Source organism: Phalacrocorax carbo, chromosome 1 (assembly GCF_963921805.1).
Source record: "Phalacrocorax carbo chromosome 1, bPhaCar2.1, whole genome shotgun sequence".
NCBI lineage: Eukaryota > Metazoa > Chordata > Aves > Suliformes > Phalacrocoracidae > Phalacrocorax > Phalacrocorax carbo.
In genome coordinates, this window is record NC_087513.1 from 62,615,470 (window position 1) to 62,629,355 (window position 13,886).

The window sequence follows — 13,886 nt, forward strand, 5'->3', positions numbered from 1 at the left end:
CAGTGCCTCTTGAAAAAATTGAAATGAAAAGGTATTTGTCTTCATAAAAATATCCACACTGGGGCTTAACTAGCAATCTTATTCAATTAATCTCAGAAGTGTGAGGTTGCATTTCAGTGCCTGAAGCAAGGAGATGATGAAACGATTTGACCAATATTAAATACTGGTGTTTAAAAACTAAGTTTGCTTTGCCCATTAACCACATGATAGGTATACTATGTTTATATGGCTATACAGTATTTATCTTACAAAACATGCACGTAACTTGTTAGTGAAGTGATAGTGTCTCTTAAACCACATTTCTCTTTCCACAAAAACACCAAGACCTCTTACATGCAACTCTCATGTTGCTAATAAAACACCCCACAGGCAGTCATGAGAACTGTCATGGTAAGTTGTATTAGTATGATAAAAAGTCAAACTGAAGATCCTAATTAGGGATGAGAAGACTAAAAAACCAAAGACCTGGTGGATTTGAATTGGTTCAGGTAATTCTTTCACTGCCTACTTTTACTGTCAGCCTTTCCTCTTTGCTTTAGCTGCTTATAAATACTACCCTCACCACCATAGCCCATGAGCCCATTGTGAACTTTTTATGTAATTAATACTGCAGATTGTGTTTTCCTCTTTCAGAGTAAGTGGTAAACGAGCTAAAGGATTTTTCTTTTCCAGTTCTCTGTGGTGAGTTGCCATTGACTTCCATGGCGTATAAAATTTCTGTGATGAATTTAAAAAAATGACAAATTAACTATCTTGTCTTAACCTGTTAAAAGACTAAACTGGGTTTAAGGTTGAAATAGCTAGAGGCATAACTGTCATAACACCAGATTTTCAAGGCAAACCAGAGAATCATGTACTCAAGTTTTTCTCCATCACAGCATTTATGTTGAATAAGCCACCATTGAACATTTGTGTGCATATATTGAAACAGAAAGCTATAAAGAATTGATACCAATGTCTGTGGTTTAAAAGCATGATATATGGGGTTTTTTCATATCACAATGCTTATAAAATCAAATTAAGATGTACCCAAAGAGGTAAATTCAACCCTTGAAGTTTTTTACTCTTGCACCAGACTCAATTTTCTGAACTGCTCATCCCTGCGTAGGAAATCCTCTCCCTCTACCTTCCATGCAAACACAAAAGAAATAGCAAGTTAACTAAATGTTATTGGCCTCTTTAAGTTGTGGCTCACTTCTTTCCCAGTGAACTCAAATCTGAGGTTTCTTTTCTGCACACTTAAATTAACTGAACATTTGCATATTATACTAGAATGATAGTTAGAAACATTGAAAAAATGTAAGGTCAGAAAATTCTTAAGAAGTTATTAATGCTACACCTGACTTTTTCTGTGTGCGAACCTAACGGTTTGCAATCCACACCTGCTCACTGCATCACTTGGTTCTCACCTACGTTTCAGGAGACCACTAAAGTCAAGTTCTCCTGCATCGTCTTGTCCATCACCGCTGTTATTAATAGAAAAAGATCAAATCTTTGTTTAATACAGGAAGACTTGGACAACACACATTACAAACGCTCTACATGTCTCATATACTCAACACTTTACAGACACACAAATAATGGTATAAAATCAACACAAACTTGTATTCTTTTTCACACGAATTATGTTTCCTTAGGCACTTGTGAAAAATAACACAAAGGTTTGTATTGTTTGTTATTATACTTCGATGACAAATTTTTGTAACTGCATACATAAATTTGCCCAGATTTGTGTTAGATTTCAGTAACACAAATAAATGTGAGCTAGTCAACACAACAAGCTTTGTTTTTCATTTCCATAGTTTATGTGTATAAAAACAAAGGGCTTGTGCTGATCTTTTGCTACAAATATAAAACAAAGATTTGCGTTGCTGGGTGGTGCTTTTAACAATGCATAGCTGTGTCAAATACTGATTGCAAAGCATTACACTTAAGATTTAACCTTTCTGTAAATGAAGGGAGAAATCAGTTAAAAAAGAAGAAATGGTACATTGCACATTTTTACAGATGGAATCACAGTCCCCTGAAGGTGCATTTCTTTGTGTAATGTGACCTTAAGCAGTAATATCTTATTATAAAGCACATATAGACAAAATAAATGGCCTTAATAGTTGTAAAAAGTAAGGGCAAAATCCTGCAGATGTTAAATCATATGATGCCAATATTTCATCCCAGATTTTGCATGCAAGATTTTATTTAGAAAATCAGAAAATGTTCAGGTGTCTTCATCTGCTTGGCAGAATAGTTATTACATTTTTTTAAAATGTGCTCAGGAAAGGAGTGCACCTTGAATGTAATATATTTTTGCATTTACTCTTTAAATCAAATCCCTCTAAATAAAAGCAATTCTGAAACACAGCTTTGCTTGTGTGTGTGTAAATTAACAAAGTGCATTCATTTTCTGTTTGTAAAACGTTTTCATTCTGAATACTTCTGTCCTTCTAAGACAGTTTTCTCATAAAATGTAAAGATGACATCTATACTGGTTTGAATTCCTATTTTGTCACAGTCTGTACTGGTTTGAATTGCTATTTTATCACACAGGTAACTTAACAAAGGAAAAGGTTTCAGACATAGTGCTTTATCGTATGGCCTTTGCAATATATTAGTTACAGTTTTTCTGTAATGTTGTCCTTATGACACACTTTTTTACTGTAAGATAACATAAAGCCAGATCCTATCTCAAAATCAGTGTGAATTTTCTCACTGCTTTTGATCAGTACAGGATTGGGACCAGGAACTTTCATATTGCAGCTGACAATTTTCAGGAAACATGCGGTAGAATATTTTAGTGAATTAAAATATGATTTTAAAAACCTCTGAATAAACAGATACTTGATTACCTTAAATATTGCATCTTCCTTTAAAGCAATGACACTGTAATTCCACAGTAGAGTATTTAATATTATATGTACTGTCTATGCGTTTTAACTGTTTCATTCTACCCACTGCCAACTACCTTAAGCCCCACTTCTTTAATCTTTATTTACAGAAACATATTTTTAAAACACTTGATACAGTTGTCTGCCAAGATTGTTGCAAGTTCTGTGCATGCTACCAGCATCCCTTACTGAGGAGCTTCATAGGTTCACTGAAGTTACCTTCTTTTGAAAGCAGATCTGATGTCAATGGATGGAGCAGCTTGGGAGGATTCTATAAAATGACAGTAATACAGGAATTAAACACATAATTTGAAATTAATGGAATTCGTATAATTGATGTAATTTGGCATATGAAATCTGTTCAGTTTCCTACTAAGTGACCACAATTTGTGCTGTTCCTTTGGCATTAAGTTCTGATAAATGCAAAGCTATTCAGTGCTAAGCTAAGTTTACTTAATGCATTTCTCTGAACTATTTTCTGCAGTTCTGCATAGGAGATCTGTCTCTGATGTTTCCCTCCTATCCCCTTCCTGCCTATACACAGGCTCTGACCTTTTTGTCTTCCCATTCCCTATGCTTTCTTTCCTGCTGACATCTTGCACTTTCTCGGTACACTAAGCATCAGAGGAAGGAGACAGTCTTCTCTAAGCTACAGAGTCTTGTCAATTCTCAGTGCAAGGATGAATCCCCCCTTGTGTGAATTACCTATTTTTGCTAGCCTGAATCAGATTAAGTAGTTCTGATCCACAGCCAGTGAATGGATGCGGCCAGGCTGGCCCCTGCCTCGCTGGCCTCTGAATACACACACCTACCTACACCTCTCGGGCTGTCAGTCAGCTGTCAAATGTCCCCTTAACTGTGACCGGCTTCCCCTGACTGATGAACGAACAGTCTGGCCTAGGCACATGCTTCATGAGGGTGAGCAACTATTTTGTCCACTGGCTGCTGGCCCTGGCATTTCGGAAGCCATCCATCTTTCTCTGTCTGATCATGCAGGTATGCGTGCGCTGTTGCGCTGGCAGAACGGCTCTTGGAAGAAAAGATAAGCCTGTGGGTTAACACTTGCCAGAATAAGGCCTTATATAACACAGACGTAGACAAAGATATGACTTTCCAGTGCTCTCCATATTGTGCTATTCTTTATTTTGATGAGGAGTGGAAGAAAGCCTTCTGGAGTATGATTATACCATGCCAGCGCAGGGTGCAAAGCACTGGTGAGGCATGACCACTCCTCATCTCTATGCTCAGATGCTGCCAGAAGAAGCCTTGGTCTCTGAATAGCCCTAAGCCTAGCTCTCTGTCTTGCATGCCAGAGCCTGATTTGAATGCAATACTAATATTATCTGCCAGTTTTTCTAATTTTTTAATAAATGTCTCACATCCTATCTACCCCAATGTTCATATAAATAATAAATTACAGACACTTAATAAAATTCTCTGAGCTCTATGCTAAAAATATTCACTTTAAGCTTTACTTCATTTAAAAGTTCTGAACAAAATTAGGTGGCATTTCAGGTTTAAAAAAGAGAAATCTTTATAAAGCTTTACAGATACAAGTGGGATCTTACCAGTGACTTCAAGGTCAAACGAGCAACTATCAAACTTGTCCTTATAAGATACTTCACAGCGATAGTTCCCTGCGAAGTTTTCCTTAGCTTGAATGATATGCATCTCAAATGTGTGAATCTAAAAATCAAACATAATTGTTCATTAATGTAGGAGATTCATTTGCACAAAGCGGAAGTAAAAGAGTAGTCTTTCAGACCTAAACGAGGAGTAAGGAATAACTCAAATAAAGGGCTCTAGAAAGAATCTGGAACCCAGAAATGGCAACAGAAAACTTTGATTTCCCCACCACTAGTTGTCCTGCGCTGAGAGAGCAGAATCTGCTCAGGGTCAGAGATCATTACTGAAATCTGCATGGGGAAGACAGGGCTAGAATCCACCGCTCTTGAATTTCTACCTGTTGTCTTAACTGATCTTTAAGCTCTATTTGGAGCTTTGCCCCTGTAAGAAGGAAAAGCAAAGACACACCTTAGTGTGACGCTCAAAAGACTCTTTCAGCTGCAGGTGCTTCCCCGCTTTACTGGCCAGGTCCATCCATTTTCCTTTAAACCACTTAACATTTGGCTTTCGGAGAAGATCTTTGGCTTCTACTTTGGCTATAAATGTAATATTCTCACCTTTTAAAAAGAGAAGAGAATAGTGCAATTATTGAGGAACATGTGGTTGGTCAGTCATGTCTGTGCAAGTTTCTTTTAGTACTGCTTCTTCCAGTATACAACTGTTAGGTCTACCGTGACAGTAAGAATCAAATGGAGTCACACAGGCTATGACAGTACTGCAGTCTTACAAAGATTGGTGATTTTGGGTCTGGAAGCCTTCTGCCCATGTCAATGTGGAGCTTGAGACGTGAAGAAGCAGGATAAATTAGTTGAGGCAAAACTCCATGTTGCCATGGGTGACTTGTTCCCAATATTTGAATTTTCTTGCTTAAAACAAGTACAGGTGTTCCTAGGCTACCAGGGAGCTGTAACATGAATAAACTCCAGTCTGGAAAAGAAAGCCTGGAAATCTTCATGCATTTCTATCATTAATTCTTTAAGCTGAGAAGAGAGGGGAAAGAGTCTTCTCAATAATAATTTGGGAATAGTAAAAGTTAGCTCAATTTTCAGAACACCACTGCCCAGCCCCTGCTGAGTTTCCATCCCAACATTCGTGGTTTCCAGAGGAGAATACAGTTAACTCCTTATATTTATTTTCCAAATAAATCCTCCCAAATTGCTCTTCTTCTACTCAGAAACTGAGAAAAATAATAGGCATGTATAAAAAACCCCCATCTGACTACATCTTAGTGTATCCAAGAGCACTGCAGACATACTAAGTAGCCTGCACTAAAGATCTCACCATTGCTGCTACCCTGCTTAGGGTGCAGCTACTTTACCTTGGAGTGGACTTTCGATGCAAACCTCCTAACTGTCCCCATTTACTGTGCTCTGGTTCACAACACAGAAAGTGCTCACAGCACTTGAACTGGATTCCTCTGGGATGAAATTAAATCAAAGGTATGTGCTGAAAGCTTACCACCTCTGCTCCAACTGCTAATAGGTGTGTAGACAACCAGACTAAACCAGAGCTAGTCCAGAGCAAATCCCCCAGGATGGTTACAGTGCGGGTAACCCTACCAGTTTCCCTACAGAGCTGCTTCTATTAGTTTACTTGCTAACCTACAGACAGCTGTAGGGTACAAAAGTTGACCTGACAATCTCTAAGCTACGCTGCAGGCCTTTGGGTATATCTTCCTGACATATCAGTAACAGTACAGCCAACAACATCACAGTAACCAGGTCTCTTCTCCAGAAACTATACCTCTTACCCACGGTGCTCAGTAAACTATTATATTTTGAGCTCGTCTTGAATTAAACAATTGGTTTTGACTTCTCTTTGTACAGTCCTCTTTGCTTTCAAATAGTGGAGTTCACAGCCAGCTAAAATCAGTGGAAGTACCTGTAGCTGAGGGCAGAAGCTGGGTGTCACAGGAACTGAACATACCTTTCCAGGATCTGCCTCTGTCTCTCTGGAAGTGGCTTTTGATTTTGTTTCTAAGCACTTACCAACGCTCACTGAACCGCTCTGAGGCTTTTCGATAAATAAAGTGGATCTTTGGGAGTCATCGCGTTTTTCTGTCTCTTCTGGAGCTCCTTCTCCAATAGACCATACTGAGATGCAGAGAGAGAAGGAAACGTCAGTCATCGGAGTGTATTTGACTACCTACAAAAGACACTTACCTGAACTTACTAAACTCTCTAACCCTATTACCCTTCTCTTCAGATGTCCTGAAAGATATGCACATTTTTGTTCACACTGACATCCATTGCTTGGCTGTCACATTGTATACAGTTCCTGCAAGAATGCTACCTCTGTGGTGACAGAAAATGAAACTATCAGGGAGGAAGAGAGGGGAACCTGATCAGCCAAGATGGGTACTGAGCAACTCGAATGGCATCAGCATTCAACCATGAGTGCTTTACAGAGCCAATGCACAAATGTCAGCTCTTTGTTTTTCAGAGGAGAGGGAGGTTCTGAAAACACAAACAGCTGTAAGCACAAACAAAACACATAAGATGCATAGTTTTGGTGGGTCTCTTTCAAGCCCAAACTCAATCAATTGTACAAGCTAGCTTTTCCTCTTTGTCCACAAAATAGGCCAGGGATGAAACTTACTTTTGAACTTTGTTCTCTTTTACCATGATAGAAGCAGAGTTTGGGGATCAGTCAATACCATGTCCTGCCCCATGCATAGGCTGATGTTTTACAGATAAATAATTTGTCGGATGGAAGTGATTGTGTCACATGTTCAGACACAGCACCTCGTCTTCAGGAAACTGAGATTTTGGAACTGGGAGGAAACAACGGTACTGAGAGAAGAAGCAAGTCAACAGTCTCCCCAAGGCAGAGAACTGTGCCGGCACAGCTGCACATTTCTGGTCTTTCTGCTTATCTGAACAGGGCTGGCTCTGTGCTATGCAGTTACATCTTGGGCAAATACATGCAAAACCACGACAAAGATGATTCCTAACAGAAAAAGCAGGGAGAGCAAGGCAGTGAATGTCTGTCCATTACCTGCTCCCTTTCTATAGAGACGCAAAGGATGTGTCTCATATTCCCAATGAGAACTTGTTGAGTCCAAGTGCCACATCTCCTTTTTTGGGGGAGTTAGGGCCAGTGCATAGGGGAAACTGAGTAAAGAATGCTGCCCTGGTAGTACTGAAGAGGAGAGCAAATGTGGAAATGTACAGCTATAATTAGCAAAGCCATCTGTCTCTTTCAAGTCAGAGCTGCATCTCCCTTGTTCCCCTTGAACTTCTAATTGTTTCAGAAGCAAAGGTAGCTTTTTATAGTTTATCCAATGCTCTTTCAGTTTTGGTTTCATAATTAGTATAAATGAGGAATGAGTCGCACAACACTTCTCACTTAGACAAACCCTGGTCTTAAAATGAAAAGTTCCTTTCCCTGCTCAATATTTTCTGTAGAAACTCATTTGCCAGAAGTCAGAGTTGTCTTTCTACTATGTAAACATTATTGATATGGGAACCTTTTTAACTCATGAAAATTTCCATCACTCATGAATGCAACGCAACTCATGACAACCATGGGAAAATGCAACCAAACCGTTTTTATTATCCTAAAGTCTATTAGGAATTTTAAAGAACTATAGCAATGCTAGATAGATTTGCTATAAAATCTTCTCCTTTCAGTCTTTCAATGAATTTTGGGTGGTGTGCCTAACACATCTGTATATGTCTGCTTGTACAATATTTCTTGCAGGTAAAGATATACATGTATATACACACATATATGAAAACATATACACAGACATACATGAACACAAATATATATAGATACACATCTATATATACTCTCTCTAAAATTTAGATGTTTAGATTATGCCAGTATAACATGCTAGTATATGGAAACGACGTAAGAACAAGTGAGAGTTACTGATGTGAATAAAATGATATGACAATGCTCAGTACAGGAACTGGTCATGTGCGGTAACAAACCTAACACACCACAGGGTGAAATGGAAAAAACATATTAATAAATGGAAGAAGCTTACATAAAGTCATTAATTTGATACCACATAAAATAACACCTAAATATTATCATCACTTTTAGATATTAAAGTTTTTCTATTTATTAAACAAACAGAACGAAATGTGGGCTTGACGTTGGCTCAGAGGGGCTGGCATAGGCAGCTATGCCAAGTCAATAACCATGGTTGAAGTACTTGCTGCTCATTTTGTTCCAGAGGCTGCAAATCCTGAAACCACGAAAGTGGGTGCAGTATGTGTTACCTGCCGGAGTAGGAAGAAAGAGGTTATGACTTTGCTAAGTTTTCCCCACCGTCCTTTGAGCTGTGAGAAGAAGCCATTTTTCCTACAGTCTCCTGGGGCCTGTGTGTGGGATTCAGGTAAGCCACTGTCACCCTGTAGGCTGAGGAGGAAGGGAATAGTTGCGTATCTATCTATATAGAAATAGATATAGATAGATAGGTATGTATGTATGTGTAAAGCACTGGTAGATGTCCTGTCTTGTGCAGCAGGGCCTTCTCTCACTCCTGCTTTAGCTCCTAGAAACCTATTTGCTCTGGTACCTAAAAGCATTTCAACAGTTACAGTTTGAAACTGTATAAACAATTAAATGAAAATGAAATATAATCTTTAAGAAATAACTTATTATTAATAATTGTATTATGTAAAATTTGGGTTGTTTCAACATGTTTTTCAGGAGGTCTCACCTGAATCTTTTCTTTCCGTTGGCTTAGACATCCCATCTGAAAGGGAAGAGTAATTCAGATGACACCAGCTTAACTGACCTCAGACTGTCGGGATTTAAGGAACATTTATTCTTCATGCAAGAAGATTAGACAAAATATTTAGGACGATACCCATGAGGAAGTATTTGATTACCAGAAAAAGGAAGTGAACAGCTGAGAAAAAAATTCAGACATCTTTCCCCCTTTTCTCTAGAAAAACTATATTAGTTCAGTTTAACTCCCATTCAAGATTTCCTTTTTAGTTGTTCATATTCAGAAGGGTTCCCTGAACCTGATGTTTTCTTCATGATTTGTGTAGTTCCAGGTAACAGAAGAATTTATGGTCAATATTCATCTGAGGGGAGAGTACTCTGAATTATTTAAATAGTCTATTTATTTATGTAGGTTGAGCAAAATAATGACAAATAGTTAAAATTAAATTTTAAGGTTTTGTAATTTTAAATGTTATTTATATATTTAGCTTTTACCAATGAGGACCTCTACTGTAAATCAATGTACTGCTACTGACTTTGCAGATAGCATTCAGCCCAAAGTTAACAATGCAAATCCTTTTGGGAGATATCAAGAAAAAGGTGATCATTTAGGGCAGTGAAGATAAAAAGAGCATGTTTTTCATTTAATAAACTGCAAAGTGTTTTCTACTGTTCAAAAATATCTGTTTCATTCACAGGTAATTTTTAAAAAACATATTGAGCAAACAATGGAGAAATTTTGCCCATGTCACATCTGTCATGATGAATGCCTGTTCTGTTGCTTTTCTTTTACTGCCAACAGCCAAAGGCATTTTATCTGACAGCTTGGCAGCGATGGCTTGGAGCAGTACGTTCAAACTACCTTGTAAGTCATACAGTCTAAGATGAGATGGTAGACAATTATGTGGATAAACCTGCTTTGAAGTCATAAAGCATCTGTTTTATTTGTAATGCTGGAATTTGCTCTCAAGACTAACCTTAAAAATGCACTCCATATTTGTTGATAGGAAAAGGTGAGGGGAGTTGCTTTCAGAGCTGCTAACTGATATTTTACCTTCCAGTGGCAGAAGTGCTACCAAAGTCCTCAAGACAAGACTGGAAAGAAACTTATCTGGTATGAAGGTCTTCTGAACAGAGATTAATCCAATATAGGGCACTTCACATAACTTTAATTCATATGTTTTGAGATCAGTCCGATGGTTTGGACTCTCTTCATTAATAGTCAAGAGAAGAATGCATACATACATACACACACAAAGCACTATCACAGTCCTAACCTGCTGGTGGTGTACTAACTGAAGTGTCATCTTCATCTGTGAAAAGAAATACAAACAAAAAAGTACATAAAGAAGCTGAAAGCACAGACGATCATCTGCTTTAAAACAATTATGTGTAAATGTAAAACCTGCAAAAGAAAGGGAAAGAAATCTTAATAGTCAGGAGCATTCACAATGGAAACTTCAAACTGATGAAGAAAGCTTTGCATAATTCAGTAGCTGAAATGGTAAACCTTAATGTTTCAAGCACGTAAAAGAAAAATGAGATGTGGACTGTGATCTATTATTAAATCATGAGTTTATATGAAAGCTGCTGAGTGGTTCTGTTTGTTAGAGGTGTAATCCACAGTAAATACAAAAAAGCCACAATGAAATCAAGGTCAATCACGTATCTGACCTGAGGAAGATGCCATTTCTTTGATGTCCATGTCTGCAATTAAAATGTGCACCATATATACATTCAGTGTCATTAAATCAAGATATGCAACAGTTAAAAATAGTCCCCCCTATTTTTACTTCGTAATTTCTGTACCAGAATATTAATTTAAAATGGAAGGGACAAACAACTAATTTTTTCCCATATTATAGGAGAATAATTTAAAATAAGGACAGAACTATTATAATCACCCTGGATTTTCCTTTTAATCATACTAAAAGTTGACCATCATCAGGTATTAAATCACTACAAGCAATTGTTATTCAGATATTTTAGAATGTTTAATCTCATAGAGTACATTGAGGTATATATTTATATAAATCAAAAGCCTGAAAAAAACCCATGAAACTCACATTAAACCTGAAATGCTGCAATCATGAATATCAGAAAACCAGAATAAGGTAAAGACTATTTTTACAAGAGTCTCCTACATCTCTCTGCATTTTAGGTGTTGATTAGAAACCTCAGAGATACCAGATTCTGATAAAAATATGCAAAAAGTCTTAGTGTCTTAAAAGCCTAATGGTAAAAAAAATTAAAGTTATCAATGTAGCATTTGAAAGGCTAGAATAAACTAGATATATTTAGGATTTAATACATAGGTAGTGTAAAATCAACATGTCTTTTATACGGTATCAGAAAATCATCTGGAGAACATTTCGAAGTGGAGGAAAAGACACTTGATCAAGAATAACTTTGGAAAAGTATTAACCCCCACTTTTTTTAAAAGAGTTTGGGGTTTTTTAGATTTAGGTTTCCTGAATCAAATTTTAACTCTGAAGTTAGCCTTTGATTTTGACCTTAAAGTTATAATTTGCCTATATTTTCTCAAGGACACATGTAATAACTATGACAAAACCACATATAAAATATAGTTGCATTGTTGTAAATACAGGTCATATTAATTTTTTATGCTTGCTTAACCACTGAAGGCTAATTGAAGGCCTGTTAATAGATTTTAAGTACTTAGCCATAACATTTTACTCATTCCTTTTTAACAATTAATCAAACTTCTTTTTAAAAATCCCTTGGGAGGAGGATGTCAGTTGGAAAAGATAGGCCTACACATGAAGGATTAATGTGTTATCTTACAAAAATTATTTCTTATACACAGCAAAAAAACCAAAAAGAATTTGTTTCCTGGAAGAGTTCTCACCACCTGCCTCATCCAATGGCATAAGCAGATGTTGAGTTGTGGCTTTTCAGTGAAAGCATGGTAATGATAAAGTCATGTCAGATGTTTTAACATATTGTGCTAGCAACTAAATAAATGCAAGGCTAAGTAATTCCACTGGAAATCTTTCTCCATATTTTATGAAAGCGTAAAGTGTTCTTTTAGCTCTTTTTGTCAATAATGTCACTGTTGTGGTTGATGATGGCTTGAAGAGGTACAAAATATTCTCTCTGGCCAGAAAAAAATAACTAAGGTCAATCAGCATAAAACATTTGATGTAATGCACCTTACATGATGATGTAAAATAATCACGTTATTAAAGGATTACTCTATTTGACTTCTATTTTCTTTAAACGTTTGAAAAACTGAAACAAAAAAAAAAGGTGTTATTAGTTTTGAAGAGGGATTGTTGGGTTTTCTCCAGGGTAGTCTATAATTTTTCAAACAAAATGTTAACATCAAACATTTCAGAAGTACCAAAATGAAAGCACATTTGAATGTGCTGTAAATGGAAAGAGTATGAAAAGAATACATGATAGTAGGATTATTTTGACAAACGGGTAATTATCAGTCCATCACTCCTTATACCTCAGGCTTCTAGGATGCAATGAACAGCGTACTGAATAAATGTGAAAAATGATCAACAGCTATACATGATCTACTTTCTGTGATGAACAATTGTTTATGTAAGCAATAAACTCTATTTGAAGATATCAAAAAACCCCAAAATACCAGACCTGCTGATAAAACTATGATCATTTTTTCACTGTCCTTATCTTCTGCACATAAACTATTAATGGATTATATTTAGCAATCTGTTTTATGACAAGAGCTAAGTATGAAGAAATCATTCATTTGACAGTAGGTTGATAGGAGGTATTACTCTACAGAGACTTTTGTTCTTTGGATTCCACTCATCTATGGCACATTTTCATTAACAAACACAATATTTAAGTTTATTCTCTTGTATCTAAATGATTATATTAACTGAGGACCAGGCCTCTCGAAGTTCCATCAGGAGCAGAGTCTTCTTGTAGGAGGAAAGAACACTCCATATCTCAGAAGTAGCTGATGTAAAAATTTTATACTCATAATTAGTGTAACCTCAATATTAAAATTTCTGACTGCTGACAAGCAGGAGTGTAGAAAAATCTGTCAAAATATAAGCAATAACTACTGATGTATGTATGAACTGCTGATATCAAGAATTTTAGACCTTCTAGTTCCCTTTGATTTGAAATCTACCACACAAAAATGGAAGCTGCTATTCTGCCGTCAGTCACATTGTTGCTCAATTTAATGTTTTGCAGAAGTGGCAAAATCATATTAATCTATTATTTTACTTTTCTCTTTTTTTTCGCTGTTTAAAAGAAGACTTGAAAGCCATGTGTCAGTGTCAAAAGTCTGTTGCTACAGAACTGAACAGGGGAATTTTGGAATTTACTCCACTGGAGCAGATTCTCAAACTTGATTTAACCAGCTAACAGAGCTGGTGAACTAATTAATATTCTTTTGTTGTTGTTCCCTGCTCCCACTCACTGGTGACCATGGGATCTGGCATGACAGATATGGTAGGCATGTATATATATATAGGCAGGGTGGCGAACAGGGCAGAGACACTGTTTTGCAGCTGCAGGTGACTTCGGAGTGCCTTAATATTTATCTGTGCTACTGCACACTGGATCAAGTGTTCCAGGCTAAGGCAGGAGGTAGATAAACACCACAAAGATTGAACCTTTTTCTTCACTGTACATTAATAAATACAGAGTAACTCAACCAACTGGCTGAATCATTTTGGATTATGC

General features: G+C 36.9%; 1 protein-coding gene across 3 annotated transcripts in view; it reads right to left on the reverse strand.

Annotated features, from left to right (window-relative positions):
* Positions 1–13,886, reverse strand: part of MYBPC1 (myosin binding protein C1) — a 79,459-nt gene that overhangs the window by 38,466 nt on the left and 27,107 nt on the right. For all 3 annotated transcript variants that reach the window (XM_064456559.1, XM_064456550.1, XM_064456569.1), the window contains exons 4-8: positions 6,497–6,601; positions 4,917–5,065; positions 4,451–4,568; positions 3,102–3,153; positions 1,410–1,466 (exon numbers count right to left, since the gene is read on the reverse strand). In XM_064456559.1, the coding sequence (XP_064312629.1) occupies positions 1,410–1,466; positions 3,102–3,153; positions 4,451–4,568; positions 4,917–5,065; positions 6,497–6,601 (481 nt within the window). The remainder of the gene's footprint in view (positions 1–1,409; positions 1,467–3,101; positions 3,154–4,450; positions 4,569–4,916; positions 5,066–6,496; positions 6,602–13,886) is intronic.